General features: G+C 38.0%; 1 protein-coding gene across 11 annotated transcripts in view; it reads left to right on the top strand.

Annotated features, from left to right (window-relative positions):
• The window catches only part of Dgkb (diacylglycerol kinase beta), a 696,100-nt gene that overhangs the window by 393,179 nt on the left and 287,473 nt on the right, over positions 1-15,448 (top strand). For all 11 annotated transcript variants that reach the window (XM_060367267.1, XM_060367311.1, XM_060367280.1 and 8 more), the window contains one exon: positions 3,337-3,401. In XM_060367267.1, the coding sequence (XP_060223250.1) occupies positions 3,337-3,401 (65 nt within the window). The remainder of the gene's footprint in view (positions 1-3,336; positions 3,402-15,448) is intronic.

The following is a 15,448-nucleotide window of genomic DNA, read 5'->3' on the forward strand; positions in this document are numbered from 1 at the left end:
AAGTTGCATTGGCCCAAATGTTTTCCTTTTTGGATATAACTCTCTGCTGGGCCTGCTAACCAACCCCTAGCATTTTACCTATAGACTTGCAGCAGCAATAAACCTCACTTTATGTACTCCAGTATTTTCTACTTTATATGATTTTCCACAGTCACCCCTTCAAAGTGAATTTTCCACCAATTTCGATGACACAAGTGCACAGATTCGAGACTATCTCCAGTTTCAGCGGAGTGAGTGACGATAACACACTACTTTCTCTCTGTTTATAGCAATCACTTTCCCAAAGGGCTCGATAGTCCTGATTAGGGTTGATGGAGGGAGGTAACGAAGTGAATTAGACAGTAGGCTTCATGCAGTTCTTGTCTCACATGTAAGTGTCACTTTGTTTTGGTAACAAGATCACAGAGGATGACACGGCTGTGATCAACTTCAATGAACTGGCCAAATTATGAAAAATAACAAAATTAAATATGATGAAATGGTAATGATAGTTTCTGATCATCCTATACAATGTACTCTCTGAACTAGGGTAATTTAATTGTAAGACTAGTGACAACAAAGGGAGAGAAATAACAATGTAGAAGAACATCAAGGAAAGACTAGTTAAAATAGATGTGGATAGAAGCTGACTCTTTCATAAACAGCAATCCTTTCATTTAATATATGGTTGTATATGTATAGCTACATGAAACCAAAAATCACTCTGAAACTACAGTTTAAATTAAACTTTGAAACTTCAATTTATTTTGCTTTAATGGAGCTGATATATTTAATTTTACTTCTTAAATTTAATTAGCTTAAAATAAAACTCGTCTTAAATTAAGGAAATAATAAAAAAGACAGAAAATACATACTTGGAATTACGTCACATAATAAGCATGTTTTAGCCTCCAGTTTGTGTTCAGGGAGTTCTAGCATGTTCTTGAATCACATGAGCATTCTTAGCAAAAACAGTGTCTTGTGTGGCATCAGTGCATTTGGTCAATGACAATGGAGTGGACATAAGGAGGCTCTGAGTCTACATGAAAACCAGTGTGTTGAAAGGCACATGGCCTGGAACCCAAAGCCTGCTCTGGATTCAGTTTATTTCTGCTAGGAAGTTGTTGTGGCTCCCCACCCCAAGGACTATATTACACAGAGACAGAAAGGGTAAAATTATGTGATGTCTCATTAGAGAATCCTAAGTATCTCTGAAACAAGGGCTGCTGAGCAACTTGGCAGCAGCTGGCATTATTCCTTCATGCCCCTTGGGGTAGTGCCAGAGGGACAGAATCCCTAGCAAATTTGGGCTGAATTCTCATCCAAATGAACACCTGCTGTCATTGTCCAGCATCAATCCTGCACGTCACAAGGCCAGCTCTCTTCCTGGTGGAATCCATTCAAATGGGAGAAGCCTGCCAGAGTTGTGCACTGTTTTTTATTTCCTTTTACTAAGTAGTCAATTGCCTGAGTATCTTGGAGATAGAGATAATACTAAGTGTATCTTTGGGTAGTTGGCATGGTAATGGTCTACATTAGGAGTTTATTCAAATATATTCCTATCTGTTTAAATATTCTTTCATTTTCTTCTCTTCTCATTTCTCCTTTTCTACCTAGCTTAAATTGCTTTTCAAGAGCAAAAATTTTATTGTAAAAGTATGTACTTTAACGAAAAGGCTCCTACACAGTCTATAACTGGAAGAAACAAATAATTCAAGTGAAAATTAATTCAATGATAGTCTCCCAATTGACCAGAAGTATTGGCCATTTAATCTTGTATGCCTCAGTTCCCTTTCCTTTACTTTTGTGTAATTGTAGCTGAATTTGCATAGTTGGTTGGTGCTCCGAGTTCGTTTTGCAATCATGTAGGAATAAAGTTAAGACAAATGCTTTTTAAAAACAGTTACTGGTCAAGGAACATATATACCAAAAATAGCTCAGTTTAAATTTCCATATAATTGTGTAACACTGTAAGATAAAGACATAATCTAAAATGTTACTATGACTTAGTAGTGAGTATTTATAAAACTTGTTATAAATTATGCAAAGCTATTAGACCAAACAAAGTGAACCTTTTTTGTTGTTGTTGTTTTGAAATTTCATGATAAAAAAATCAATCCATGGAGATTGTTCTGGGTAATTTTTATTTTAAGTGCTGTTTCAGTGCTCATCTATCTATATGTTTTTGTCCCTTTTCACGCAAAATAACTCAATTACTTGACAATTGATAGCATGTAAAGTGTGTATAAATAGCTGCAGCTTGCTCTGTCTTGCAGAGCCTCTCTGCCATCTGCAGCTCTTGGTTCCTCTTGCTGAGCTCTGTGCTTTGTTATGCATGAGCAAACACATCAGCCTTTTTATTTCATTCATTAGACTTTTAGTCCTTGATTAGTGTTTTCAGCATTCTCTCAAATACACAACTTCTTTACTTCTTTTGTATTAGGTTTCTTTTTCTTTTGTCTTCACTCTGAAGCAAACTTAGCATTCAATCACAAAGGCACAGTTTTAGTAAGATGATGGGTAAATATATTAGTTTCTCATTTGAGTGATTAATTATGTGAAGCTGGAGAATGAGAAAATATCTCCTCACTTGAAATAATAGAGCTGTTTAATATTGGTTTAAATGGTCTAAGCTCCCAAAGCTTGAGTGACAGCCCTCTACCAAGCTCACACATCACATCCACTGTGATTCTTGTATTGAAAAGAAACCCTGCTGGACTACCAGAAAGAAAGCTGCGCTCATTAGGGTACCAAACCAGTGTGCTTAGCATCTGAGAGATGAGATTTATTTGTCACCAGGTCTTTGTGACCTTCTCTTTGTGGGTCTTTTCAGTTACAGGAGATGGGTCAGAAAGCTGTGTGTGTATGAACAGTTATTACACATCAGAGCACACTGAGCAAAGATTACACTATTTTATTAAATCACCAGACCATCATTGTCCTGTTACGCACAATTAATCTCAAAGGATCAAGAACTTTTCTAAGTAGATTTTATCTACTTAAGACATCTTTTTCACTCTTCTTTAGACATGTGTTCAACTAATTTTTGGCATTATAACAAAGTGCAATATTTTAAGCAGAATCTAAGCATGGGGCCAATACCATTAAAAGATAAATTTATTAAAAGATAAATAAATTAAATAGAAATCAATTTCTTATACAAAAATGATGACTGAGTGTTTTGGGTATGTTTACATAGTCATACTCTGCTGATGTCACATGGATTGTACATCTTTCACTGATTTCAGAACATTTTATTAATAACATTGTAAAGAAACAATTGAACGTCTTGTTTGCAAATTTGTATTTCTACAAGATAGTAAAAATCACAATTGTCACCCCCATTTCTTCTTTTAGGATGCTTCCATTGCACACAGATTCCATATCATGAGAGAAAAGCACCCAGAGAAATTCAACAGCCGGTAAGGCAACAGTCGATGGATTTTTAATTATGATTGCTGTTGATAACTGTGTCATTACACAAGATCATTATGTGGTATAAACCTTTTATATGTAAATAATGGATGAAGTTCAGGTTGGGTGTTCACATTAACATGAAAGTGTAAATTAATATGTTTTTCTTCTTTGGTTTTAATTGGGTGATAGTGAAGAGTACAGTGGGCATCGTGCTTATTTCAAGTTCATGTGCTTTAAAGTAAGGATTTCAAGTATATGTTAAAGGTGACAGTCATTAGCACACACTGTAGGCCTTTACCTGGCTTCGTATGTGAGTGGAGATCGTTCTTTACTCCCATGGAGTTCTATTTCGTAACTCTGAGTGACCTTATTTACACAGGTCACTACCCTTTGGAATACCACCCATATTAGCTTCAAGTAAATGCCAGTAAAATTTGCTTCTCCAATAATATCAATAGGAAAGTATTCTTTTTCTAAATTGTGACCTTTGCCCTTGCTCATGGAAACAGGAAAAACTTGGCTCTCTAGCTTTTATTATTTGGGGAAATGTGGTCTCTACCGTAGGAAAAAAATGGGACAAAAGTGGTAAATCACCTTCTGTTCTTGTTATAATCATTTGCACTTGGTATTTCTTAAACTGAGAAAATCATAATCTGGATATCTGTATAGACATTATATGCCTTCATATATTAACATTCAAAGCCAAACATTCCGTTCTCAGTATCAGGCATGCTGATACCTGGCCACGAATACATGCATTTTAGTAAATAGCCATGTAAGTTCTTGTGACTGTGCTAATTTTATAATTTACTAGTATTTGACATAAATTTTACATGTAAAAATTTTTATTAAAATACTTAAAAATTTAGTTGTTCTAAACTGTCTACTTGAGGGTACTATTTATTTGCTAAAATTAATATACAGTCTCACATTAGTCATGTTCTAGCTAAGTTTTCATTAAAGTCATTTAAGTGCTTTGTAAAATAAATACTTCTAATGCCCATTTGAGCTATTGCTTTGAGTTGATGCTTAGACTACAATAATAAATTATGAGCTTATAACAAGTTATTTCTTCTGTCTTAGATGAGAAAGCTTTAAAACTATCACTTTCTTTTGTTGTGGTAGTTATAGGTTTACCTGGTTTTGGAACTGAAGAAATACTAGCTTTGTAAATGAGTTTGGTAGTGTTTTCTGTACTTTTGGGGGACGTTTGAAAAGCAGTGGTATGGGTATTTGCTGAAGTTTTAGAAGAATTCTGATTAGGATCCATAAGGCCCTCGGGTGGTCTTTTTGAGGTTTACTTACTACTGACTGCTACAATCCCATTGCTTATGGGGGATATCTTTAAGAATTTATAGCTCTTTGATTTAATTTTGGTTAAGTCATATGTGTCTGAGAACTTGTTTATTTCTTCTATTTTTTTTTAAAAAAAAACTTAGAATATAAGTTTTTAAAGTATCTTATATTTAAATGACTCCATCAGGAAACCCAGATTTAATAAAGTAGCAGGGTACAAAATTAATATACAGAAATCAACAACCTTTTGTATGTCAAAAAGAAATCAGAGGGAAAAATCACATTCATGGCAGATTCAAAATATACAAATAATTTCCTAGGGGGAAACACCCTACCTGATGATGTGAATGTCCTGTAAACAGTGGAGGAAGTGAGAAACCATTAGATGGTGAAAAGAGCTCATATGTCCATAGATTGGAAAAAGTCAGTATTTTAAAAGTAATTATATTACCCAAATTATCTACAAATTAACACACTCTCCATCAAAATTACAATGACCTGTTTGCATAACCAGGAGACTCAATCCTAAAATTTGTATTTCAGTACAAAAGATCTTACCCTGCCAAACAATCCTAAGCAGAAACAGCAAACTTGGAGGCACCACAATACCTGAACTCAAGTTATGTTACAGAGGTATAATTACACACCAGCACCAAAAAGAAAAAAAAATGGTGTATTCAAAAACAGAGAATAGAGGGCAATTTGAAAACAAACATACAAAAATCAAGAAAAACAATATAATTATGGCCTCCTAATGTTTGACAAAAGAATCAAAAATTTATGTTGGAAAAAGGAGTTTTTAGTTAAAGTTACTGAGAAAACTGGAATTCCTCCAATCCACAGAGCAATGATGCTAGCTTATTTTTCTCACTCTGTCCTTCAGTAAAAACAGTTATAATTGAAAAAAACAAAGGATAAGAGAGCCTGGGGAAGATGTAAGGAAAGATGAACTATTATTCACTGCTTGTGAGAGTATGAAATAGCACAACCACTATGGAAATCAGTATGGATGTTCTTCAAAAACCTAAAATTACAATTGTCACATGACTCGGTTTTACCATTTTGAGCATATACCAGAAAATTTCTATGTTAACATACCACGAGTATACTTGAACATCTCTGATTGTTGCTCAGTTATTCACAGTGGCTAAGCAATGAGGTCAGCTTGGATGCCTAACAAGAGGTAAATGGAGAAAGAGGATATAATACCTGTATCCAAGAAAAGTCTGTTCAGACATAAAGAAAACCAAGTCATGACATATTCAGGAACATAGCTGTAACTGGAAATTCTTTAAATAAAGTAGAGCAAAGTCAGAAAGACAAATACCATGTTTTTTTTCCCTCATATTCTAAAGATTCTGACTTTAAGTATGTGTATGTAAGTATATAGGACAGATAAATAAATACAAAGTAAAATGACATATATGTATGAAGATGACAATATGAAACCTATTCTTTGAATGTGAAAAATAATAAAAATATAAAATGAGACTATATTCAGACTGTGGATTTCATCACTTGATAATATGCCTCGCATATTCTGAAAACAAACCTAGCCACTACTGTATATAAAACTACTATATAATGTAGAATATATTTTTCCAAATGTCATTCCATGGAGCAGTCATCAGTTTATAGGATGTATTAAAAGAGGTGTCAAGCCCAAAGAAGCCTTCCTGGAAGATGCAGCAGGCACTGCACTTTGTACAATGTTCCATGCAGGAAAAAAAAAAAAAAAAGGCATAGGAAATACATCAGAGCAGGAGAATAGAATTATTTAAGAAGTTAACGCCACAGATATTTAAGAAGGAAAAAGAGCAGACAGATGATGTGAAAGAATGTTAAATATGAAGAGTAATTTCAAAATGTTTATCTTGCAATCAAATTTGATAACACATAGGTAAGACCGTCATCATTTATGCTCCCCTCAAGTGTCAAAGGATACTGAATGCCCTTTTGAAGAATAGGTTTTTTCTTTTTAGTAATACTTGTGTCTTTTAATTTTTGTCACAAATACTTCTAATAATTTATGATATTCTCTTTACCCATTTTATGGGTAGAAACTATTTGCATGTTTTCATGTGCTGATGATATACCTTTGGATGTGAAACTTTATGGAAACTCTTTTGGAAATTTGCATCATGCATAATCTTGCTTATAAATAGGCTCTAGGGCTTAAGTTACTTGAAAAAATGGGATGTGCAATATCATCTAAAATTACATGTTTCCTTATTTGTATGATGAGTTCAAAATGTTTATGATGAGTTAAAAGAATACTGGTGTTATTGGATATTCTATGACATCATGGCAGCTGGACTTTCTCTGGACTGAAATTGTTCTAGACCCTGGACAGATCTTGTCTGTGGTTGATTCTTTACTGAGATAAAACAGAAATAAATGGACTGACCCAATAGTAAGTATTGCTCTTGCCTACCTTGGTAAGGACTTCTCTTCCCTTTCGACGTGATTGGTTAGAATATATATATATATGGTATGATATATGATATTATATATTATATATATATGATATTATATATTATATATGTGGTATGATATATGAGATTATATATATATATATATATATATATGTATGTATAACAGCACCATCAGATGCATATTACTAGATGATTTCCCAGCAGATGCTAAGATTTCCCAACTCAGGGACCACTTCCCATTTAACTTTTGATTCTCTACCTCAATCTTTCCTGTTTCTAACCAGCTCTCCACTTCAGTAGAATTTTGGCTATAGAGACAAAAAAATGATAGTCAGTTGAATCCTGAATAAAAGTTTAGAATGAATCAAGAAGCCTTACAGAGACTCAAACACAGAGTAAATGCTCTCACTTCCTGGAGACTTCTGCTTCTGCTTGCCCAGAAGAGGAAACAGAGCAGAGTAGAAACTGGGAGTTTTGTCTAAGAATTCCAGTTCAAATGAGAGAGGGGGTGGGGAGAGAGAGGAAAGAGATAAATAAAGGAAGAAGAGGACGAGGAGGAGGTTTGCTTCATAACACTTCTAGCTTCAAACCCCTTTAGTCTAAAATCCTTTAGTCATTTTTGCACACTACATGAATTCATGTTTTTCATCTTATTCTTCCTCAGTATCTAGAACCATTCTGTGTTTAAATTAAAACTTTGTCACTTGCTAGCTGTGTAAGAGGAGAAGGTATTCAAAACTGTATCCTCTATTGATAAATGAGGAAATAAACATATTGAACTGTATTTGGCCCATCATGCATTCCACATGAGATTCTCTCTGGAGTTCATTTGCCTGGTGTTCAGCATCCTTCTCCCCCCACAATGTACCACGAAAGAGCTGTAGCAAGTAGAAGATAGTTGTTACATAAGAAGAATAATTTTCCAAGTTCACTAATAGGGGGGACCTCCTCCCCATTCATCTGATCCTGTTTTTTCAGCTATCTTCAGGACTGGCTGCAAAGCCCTCCTCTGTGGCCTAACAGGATTGCTCCTCCCTTCGGGGGTGGGGAGACCAAAGAGCCAGTCATTGAGTTCCTGTTAGAAATAGTCCTTGTTCCCCTCACTTTGGGAAACCAATTGGTTACTGAGCTATCACAGGCTACATCTGAGTGGAGGTTCTAGGTTATATCCATACATGGTCCTTGGTTGAATGTCAGTCTCAGAAAAGACCCTGTGCCCAGATATATTTGGTCCTTGTGGGGCTCCTATCCTTTCCCCATCAGACTAACTCCCCTTCTTTCTTATGATTCCCTGTACTCTGCCAAAGGTTTGGTCATGAGTCTTTGCTTTGAAAACACTGCTAGTTAGAGTCTTTCAGATGCGCTCAGTAGACTCCTGTCATAAGTTCAATGCACATCCCATCTGTCTTTCTAAATGAGGATTGATCATCTTATCCCATGTCCGCTCAATTGATTATCTTTTTTAGGTGTATAGATTTCATTATGTTTATCATATCTTATAGGTCTATATAAGTGAGTATATCCCATGTTTGTCTTTCTCCTTCTGGGATATTTCACTCAGAATGATCTTTTCTAGATCCCACCATTTGCCTGCAAATTTCATGATTTCCTCCTTTTTGATTGCTGAGTAGTGTTCCATTGTATAAAAATACCACAATTTCTGTACCCATTCTTCCGTTGATGGACATCTGGGTTGTTTCCAGGTTCTGGCTATTACCAATAAAGCTGCTATAAACATAGTTGAGCAAGTATCCCTTTTGTGTACTTGAACGAACTTTGGGTATATACCTAGCAGTGGTATAGCTGGGTCTTGAGGAAGCACTATTCCTAATTGTCTTAGAAAGCGCCAGATAGCTTTCCAGAGTGGTTGTACCAGTTTACATTCCCACCAGCAGTGGAGGAGAGTTCCATTCTGACAATAGAACATGGCTGTTTAGAATTTCATTTCTGGACACACTAAGCCATTTTGTTGACCAGTAACTAATATGTAGAAAATATATCCATGCTATCAAATGATAAGCTAAGACCCTAGCTGGGATCAGTCTGCTGTTGGTATCTGCTCCCTAAAGAATGACATTATTTTTAACCGTTACCTAACTCCAGCCCACAAACATGCACCTGTAGAACTGACCACACAGAGGTTAGTTCTGATTCCACGGCTCAAGACACTCTAGAAGCTGAGAGGTTTGACCAGTATCTGTGGCAATGAGAATGAGGAGCCGCAAAAGGAAAGGGCCAAAGGGCTTTCCTGAGCAGAGTGACCCCTGAGTCTAGTAGTAGACTCAAATGATCCCATGCATTGGGATAAACAGTGCAGGTGAATGCAGAGGGAAGGGTGTCACAGGCAGAGAGAACAGGAGACCTGGCAGCTGGAGAGGAGAGTTGGCCTGCGCAGTTCCTTGATTCAACTTTTAGAGCTATTGATGGAGAGAGCACCACAGTTGTGTTGACGAGTGGTGAGCAAAAGAGATACAACCAAATGTTGTGTTAGGGAGGGACTTCGTGAGGAGGTTCCATGGCCAGACACGAGGCACACAGAAGTATTAGCCTTATCTCCGGATTTCTGGACATGCAGCCTTAAATCCGTAGCAAACCTTAAAGACTCGTGGGGGCATGAAGTCTCTCTTCCTGCACTGTGGAGCTGAAGGGCATTGAACAAAAATTCTCAATTTTCCAATGCTGCCAAGAATAAAAGCTGGGTATCTTCAGTTCAGCCTTACTCTGGACCTCTGGGAAAGCACAACTCCCTTGGATATGCCTGTCCCCTGTCTCACACCCCCACTCTGACTCCACATCATGTGACCATCTTGATCTGTGCTGCTAGTGGTCCCAGTAAAAACCTGAGATGTTATTCAGATGTTCTTCACACAAGCTTAGTGACGTGAGAGGACAGTGTGAGAAGATAAAGGGAAGTGGAGACTTGGTACTGCTTCCAGGGACCAGAGTCCTGATCATTCCCAGCTTGATGCTAGCACCCTTCCAGGGAGCAAACCGTTACAGATACACTGGCGGCTACTCTCCACCTTTTCATGACTCAGCACGTGAGGTCAGCAGGCAGTGTTTCTGAGATGGGGGCTAGATCTCTCTCTGCATGTGTGTGCACGCCTATGTATGTGTTTCTGAGTGTGGTATATGTCTTGGCACATGTTTGCGTGTATGTGTGTGAGCACAGAACTGCACATGTCTCTGTGTGTGTGTGTGTGTGTGTGCGTGCACGTACGCGCGCACGTGGGACCGGAAGGCATGGCAAGTGTTTTCTCCCTTCTCTATCCACTTATTATTTCCATCACTCCCCACTTGTCTTCAATCCACTCTTAAGGACTTCAGTGTTTCTCACTGAACCTGGAGCTCACTGATTGCCTAGACTGGCTGCACAGTCAGCTCATGGAAGGCCCTGCCTCTACTTCCCCCTCAGTGCGTTCATAGACACATGACCCAGCACCCAGCTTTTTCTTCCACACGGTTGCTGGGGACCTGAACTCAGGCTCTCTTGCTACCATGGAGAGCACTTCCTGACTCACCCCCCCACACACACTCGTGGTTTATTATAAAGAATGGTGTATAAGGAGGAACCAGGGCACAGAGTTTCTGGTTGTGTCCTGCCCTACGGCATTATCTAAATTTAAAGGCTCTTGCCTTTTAGAATGCCATGGTCTGCTGGAGAAGACTGTTTTTAGGCAAGCCCAAAGGTCTGTGAGGACAGGAGGCTGGGGCCTCCCTCTCGCAAGGCAATAGAACAAGACATGTTCTTTGTTATTGTCTTTGCTAGTTTTTCTTTTTAATATATTTATTTTTATGACATGTTTACTGTAAAGGAAAGCGGTTGTTGTTCTATAGTTTTATTTATGTATTTATTCCAGTTTCATTTGATTTCAACCCAACAGTCAAATTTTTTAAAAATGTAAAAGTGAGTCCTAGGTTTTTAGATCGGAATATATAATTAATAAAATATTTTAATATAGAATCCATTTCTATAGCTTCAACTCAATTAGATATGTACATTTCAGCCTATAATCTTGTAGATGGTTTTTTACTTAAAGTTCCAAGTATTTAGACAGTTCTCTAAGCTGTAGTACAAAAATTTAAGATATTAGCATTTTCTGAGAAATTTCTGTGAGAAAGCAAAGTATACATAAAACAGTTAGATGTGCCTGGGCAGATATCTGATTTCAGCACTGAGGCAAGCTCAGACACAGTACACTTCCATATTTTCAAGAATTTGCAAATGGGCTTTTAAAAATGATACTAGTAAGAGTGTTTCAGATCAGAGCTGTCACAATAAGTCATCTGCCATTAAGGCCATATTAATGCCATCTGAAATTGTCTTAAGGAAATTAATTATATATATATAATTTTATATTTTATATATATATATAAATTTGTGTTGCCTATGCATCTTATGGTAGGAATCAAAAGCATTTGGAAAGATAACGATTTTCTGGTGCTTAAAAAAGTACTCTTTGCAAGGTTTATATCTTAGTCTTTCCAAGTTCCTAGATAGATCTAAATTAACTGTTAAAGTATAGCACACTCTCTGTCTCTCTAAACTTTAAAATAAAACTGAAAATATATAAAGACTTCTCAGATTTGAGCTAAAGACAAACTAGTTCTTGAAGTACACATGTTAATACAATTTAAAACCATATGTTATATAATATTGGTATTTAAAATATAAATATAACTTGACTGTTAGTGTCTACAATCATTTTCAAGCTGTTGTGATTTCACAGATAGTTCACCTCTTCTGGTTATATTTAGGGTACTTTACATTCTTGTTTTTTAAGAAAAGAACATTAGTAACTGTTCACTAACTGCTCTAAAGTATGCTTCCATTAAAATAATAATTGTGTGGACCTAATAATTTCAGAAAGAAATATTTTAAATTTCATGAGCAGGAGTACTGAACATTGACAAGAAGTTACGAGTCGGGTGGAATTTTCTGTGCCGATAGTTTTGGTTATATTTCAGACATTAGTTTTCAGTTGAGTTTATAGAATTAATTCACATTCTTAATGTAATGTATCTAAAACAATTTTCTTGGAATGAAGTAAAGGGACTAGCCAGGAAACACTATGATAAGTGATAATAGTACAACCGTTTTAGGTCCAAACTGAATCTTGAAAGTGTCTGGTCTCTAGTCTATATAATGAAACATAGCTTTCTTGAAAGGATCTAAAATTACCCTGAGGAAAAATCTATTGGCATATATGCAAAAGATTTTCTAGATTAGGTTAATGGAGGTGCAAGGATTCATGGGAAATTTTAAGTGGCGTCATTCCAAGGGTTGGCCTCCCAGACCATATAGAGGAAAGTTGAGTAGCAGCTTTCATCTCTCTCTGCTTCCTAACTGCTGGCCCAGTGTGACAAGCTGTCTTGTCTTCTCACTGCCATCCCTCCCATGCCTGCACGTTCTGTGTTCCCTTCATGTACATCGAAATAAAACCGTTCTCCTTAACACTGCCTCTTGGTTCATCTTTTGTCACATTAATGAAGAAAGTAATTACTGTAGAAACAGAGAGCAGGAATAGAGCCCTTGCTGTGATAAACCTGTCCATGTTGTTCTTTGGGACTGGTTTGAGGGAGGAATGTAGAAGAGTGTGCAGCTACAGGCTAAAGAAGCCCAGGAGTGCTGTAAGCAGAACTTAACGTGTCAATCTAGTGGGGACGAGGAATCCAGACGAGGATGCTGAACAGAATGTGGTCTCAGAGGCCTGACTCATGAGGACTCAGAGAGAAGCAAGCACTTTATTGGGAATTGGCATAAGGGACCATTATTTTTTTTAATAACCTGTGACAAAGGATCTGGCTGCATTCTGTCCATGTCCTCAAAACTTGAATGAGGCCGAATTAAAACTATGATGGACTAATTTGTCTGGTTGAACAGTTTCAAGACAAGAGGGCATCCAGGCTCTGGCAGATTCTTACCTAGTACTGTCCTCCAGATCTGCAGTGAGACAGAACAGAAGTTCAGTAGGAAGATATGAGAAATGTGCAGTTTGGCAAGGGAAAGTGTCTCAACCACCAAAAAGGGTCACTTTTAAAGCAGTTGTAATTGTTAAAGAACATAGCACCATTAAGCAGGTAGCTGGTGCTCTGAAGGCAAGGTGTAGAGAGTGCAAGGCTTCATCCATGGGAGCGAAAGTTCTATGAAGGGAGACAATCTGAAGCAAGAGCACGACTGCAGGGTTTCTTGATTGAAACTACCTAGAGAAGTGTTTTTCAGGAACTTATCCAATTTCGCTCCCGTGGGGCCAGGCAATGTGAGGAGAAAAGCACCTCATATGTCTGCCAAGGAAAGCTACAAGCACAGATTGCTATTACCCAAGAAATAGGCTATGTGTACCTCGGGCAACAAAGCTAGCAACATGGGGCTACCTAAGCCCTTTGGGTGCACAGCTAACACTAACATACAATCACCAGCACTGAGAAGGAAAAAGGTGAGGAACATCCAAACTAATGTAAGACAATCAAAGTAACCCTATACTGTAAAGCACCATTGAAAAGCTGTTTCACAAGCCGCGTGCTGTAGCACAGACCTGTAATCCTAGTACTACGGGGGACAGAGGCAGGCAGATCTCTGTGAGTAGGAGACCAGCCTGGTCTATAAAGTGAGGTCAGGAGAGCCAAAGCTACACAGAGAAACCCTGCCTCCAAAAACAAAACAATTAAAACTAAAAAAGGAAAGTTGTTTTTTCTGAATTTGGTGAAATAAATTTTGAAACACCAAAGCAGTATTTAAGTTTTTTCATTATATCATGATTGTGTGTTTATGCATGTAATTATCTTCATTTTTCTATAATTATTTATTTCATATTTAGTAAATGTCAATAATTGACATGACATATTCTTTACATATCTAGAATATATGTTTGATTTCTATGTCATTTATGTAGCAAATAACATAGACCTTCACATATATTTCAGTCCTCCCTCCTATCTTCCTCGTAACCCCACTCCAGCCTCCCCCTCCCCGAGACCCTCTCCTTTTCCATTTCCCTTCAGAGAAACAATAGTCCTCCCATGGATGTCAACCAAACATGGCCTATCAACTTGTGATAACACTAGAGCCCTTCCTTTATATTAAGGCTGGATGAGGCAACCCAGTAGGAGGAAAAGGGTCCCAAAAGTATGCAAAGAGTCAGAGGCAACCCCTGAACTCACTGTGAAATGTCAAAAGAAGACCAGTCTACACAACAATAATGTGTACACAGAGGGCCGAGGTCAGGACCAAGAGGACTCCCTGATCGCCATCAGTTCTTCAGAGTTCCTGTGAGTCCAGGTTAGTTGACACTCTGGATTTTCTTACCATATCTATGACCCCTCTGGCTTCTGAAATTCTTCCTCCCACCATACCATTCTCCCAGCTCTGCCTAGCGCCTGGCCAAGGGCTTCTGCATCTACTCCAATCAATGAAGTCCCTGATGACAGTTATGCTAGGTTCTGGTCTATGAGTACAGCAGAACACCAATAAAAATAATTTCATTTCATTAACTTTTTAAATTTTTCTTACTTTTTCTGTCTGGTTCTATCTTCTGTCCCTGGACTATGGAGCCTCTAGTTCCTGTCCCTCCAGGCAGTGTCAGGCATGGGCTCCCTCTCTGTCATGGGTCTCAAGCTGGCCGGTCACTGGCTGGCCACTCCCACAAGTCTGCACCACCGGTACCCAGCACATCTTGCAGGCAGCACGGTTTGTAGACTGAAGGTTTTGTGGCTGGGTTGGTGTCCCTGTCCCTCCACTGGAAGCCTTGATTAGAGGAGATGTCTGCTTTAGGCTCCTTATCCCCCATTACTGGGAGTCTTTACTGGGGTTACCCTCATAGATTACTGGGGGCTTTCATTTTAATAAGTTTTCATCTCTCCCTCTAACTGCCCTGTCATTCCAGTCATCTCTCCCAGAATTCTCCTTCCATCATCTCCTGACCTCATCCTCCCTGTTCCTATCCTATGATACCTATTCCATTTCCCCTTCCCAGGGAATTTTATGTGAGCCCTGGAGCCCTCCTTGTTACTTAGCCTCTCTGGGTCTGTGGCTTGTAGCACGGTTATCCTGCACTTTACAGCTAGTATCCACTTATGATGGAGTACAAGCCATGTGTGTCTTTCTGGGTCTTTCCGGGTTAGCTCCCTCAGGATGATCTTTTTCAGTTCCATCCACCTCCCTGCAAATTTTGTGGTGCTGTTGTTTTTAGCAGCTGGCTGATTCCTCCAGTGTAAATGTCTACATTGACACTGTACAGAGGAAGGTATATTGTGAAGTCCCAAGTTATCCAGAGAGAACAAAGAGATATTCGTTGGTATAAGGGTTGTTTATATTTACATAT

Source organism: Meriones unguiculatus, chromosome 1 (genome assembly GCF_030254825.1).
Source record: "Meriones unguiculatus strain TT.TT164.6M chromosome 1, Bangor_MerUng_6.1, whole genome shotgun sequence".
NCBI classification, from domain to species: Eukaryota; Metazoa; Chordata; class Mammalia; order Rodentia; family Muridae; genus Meriones; species Meriones unguiculatus.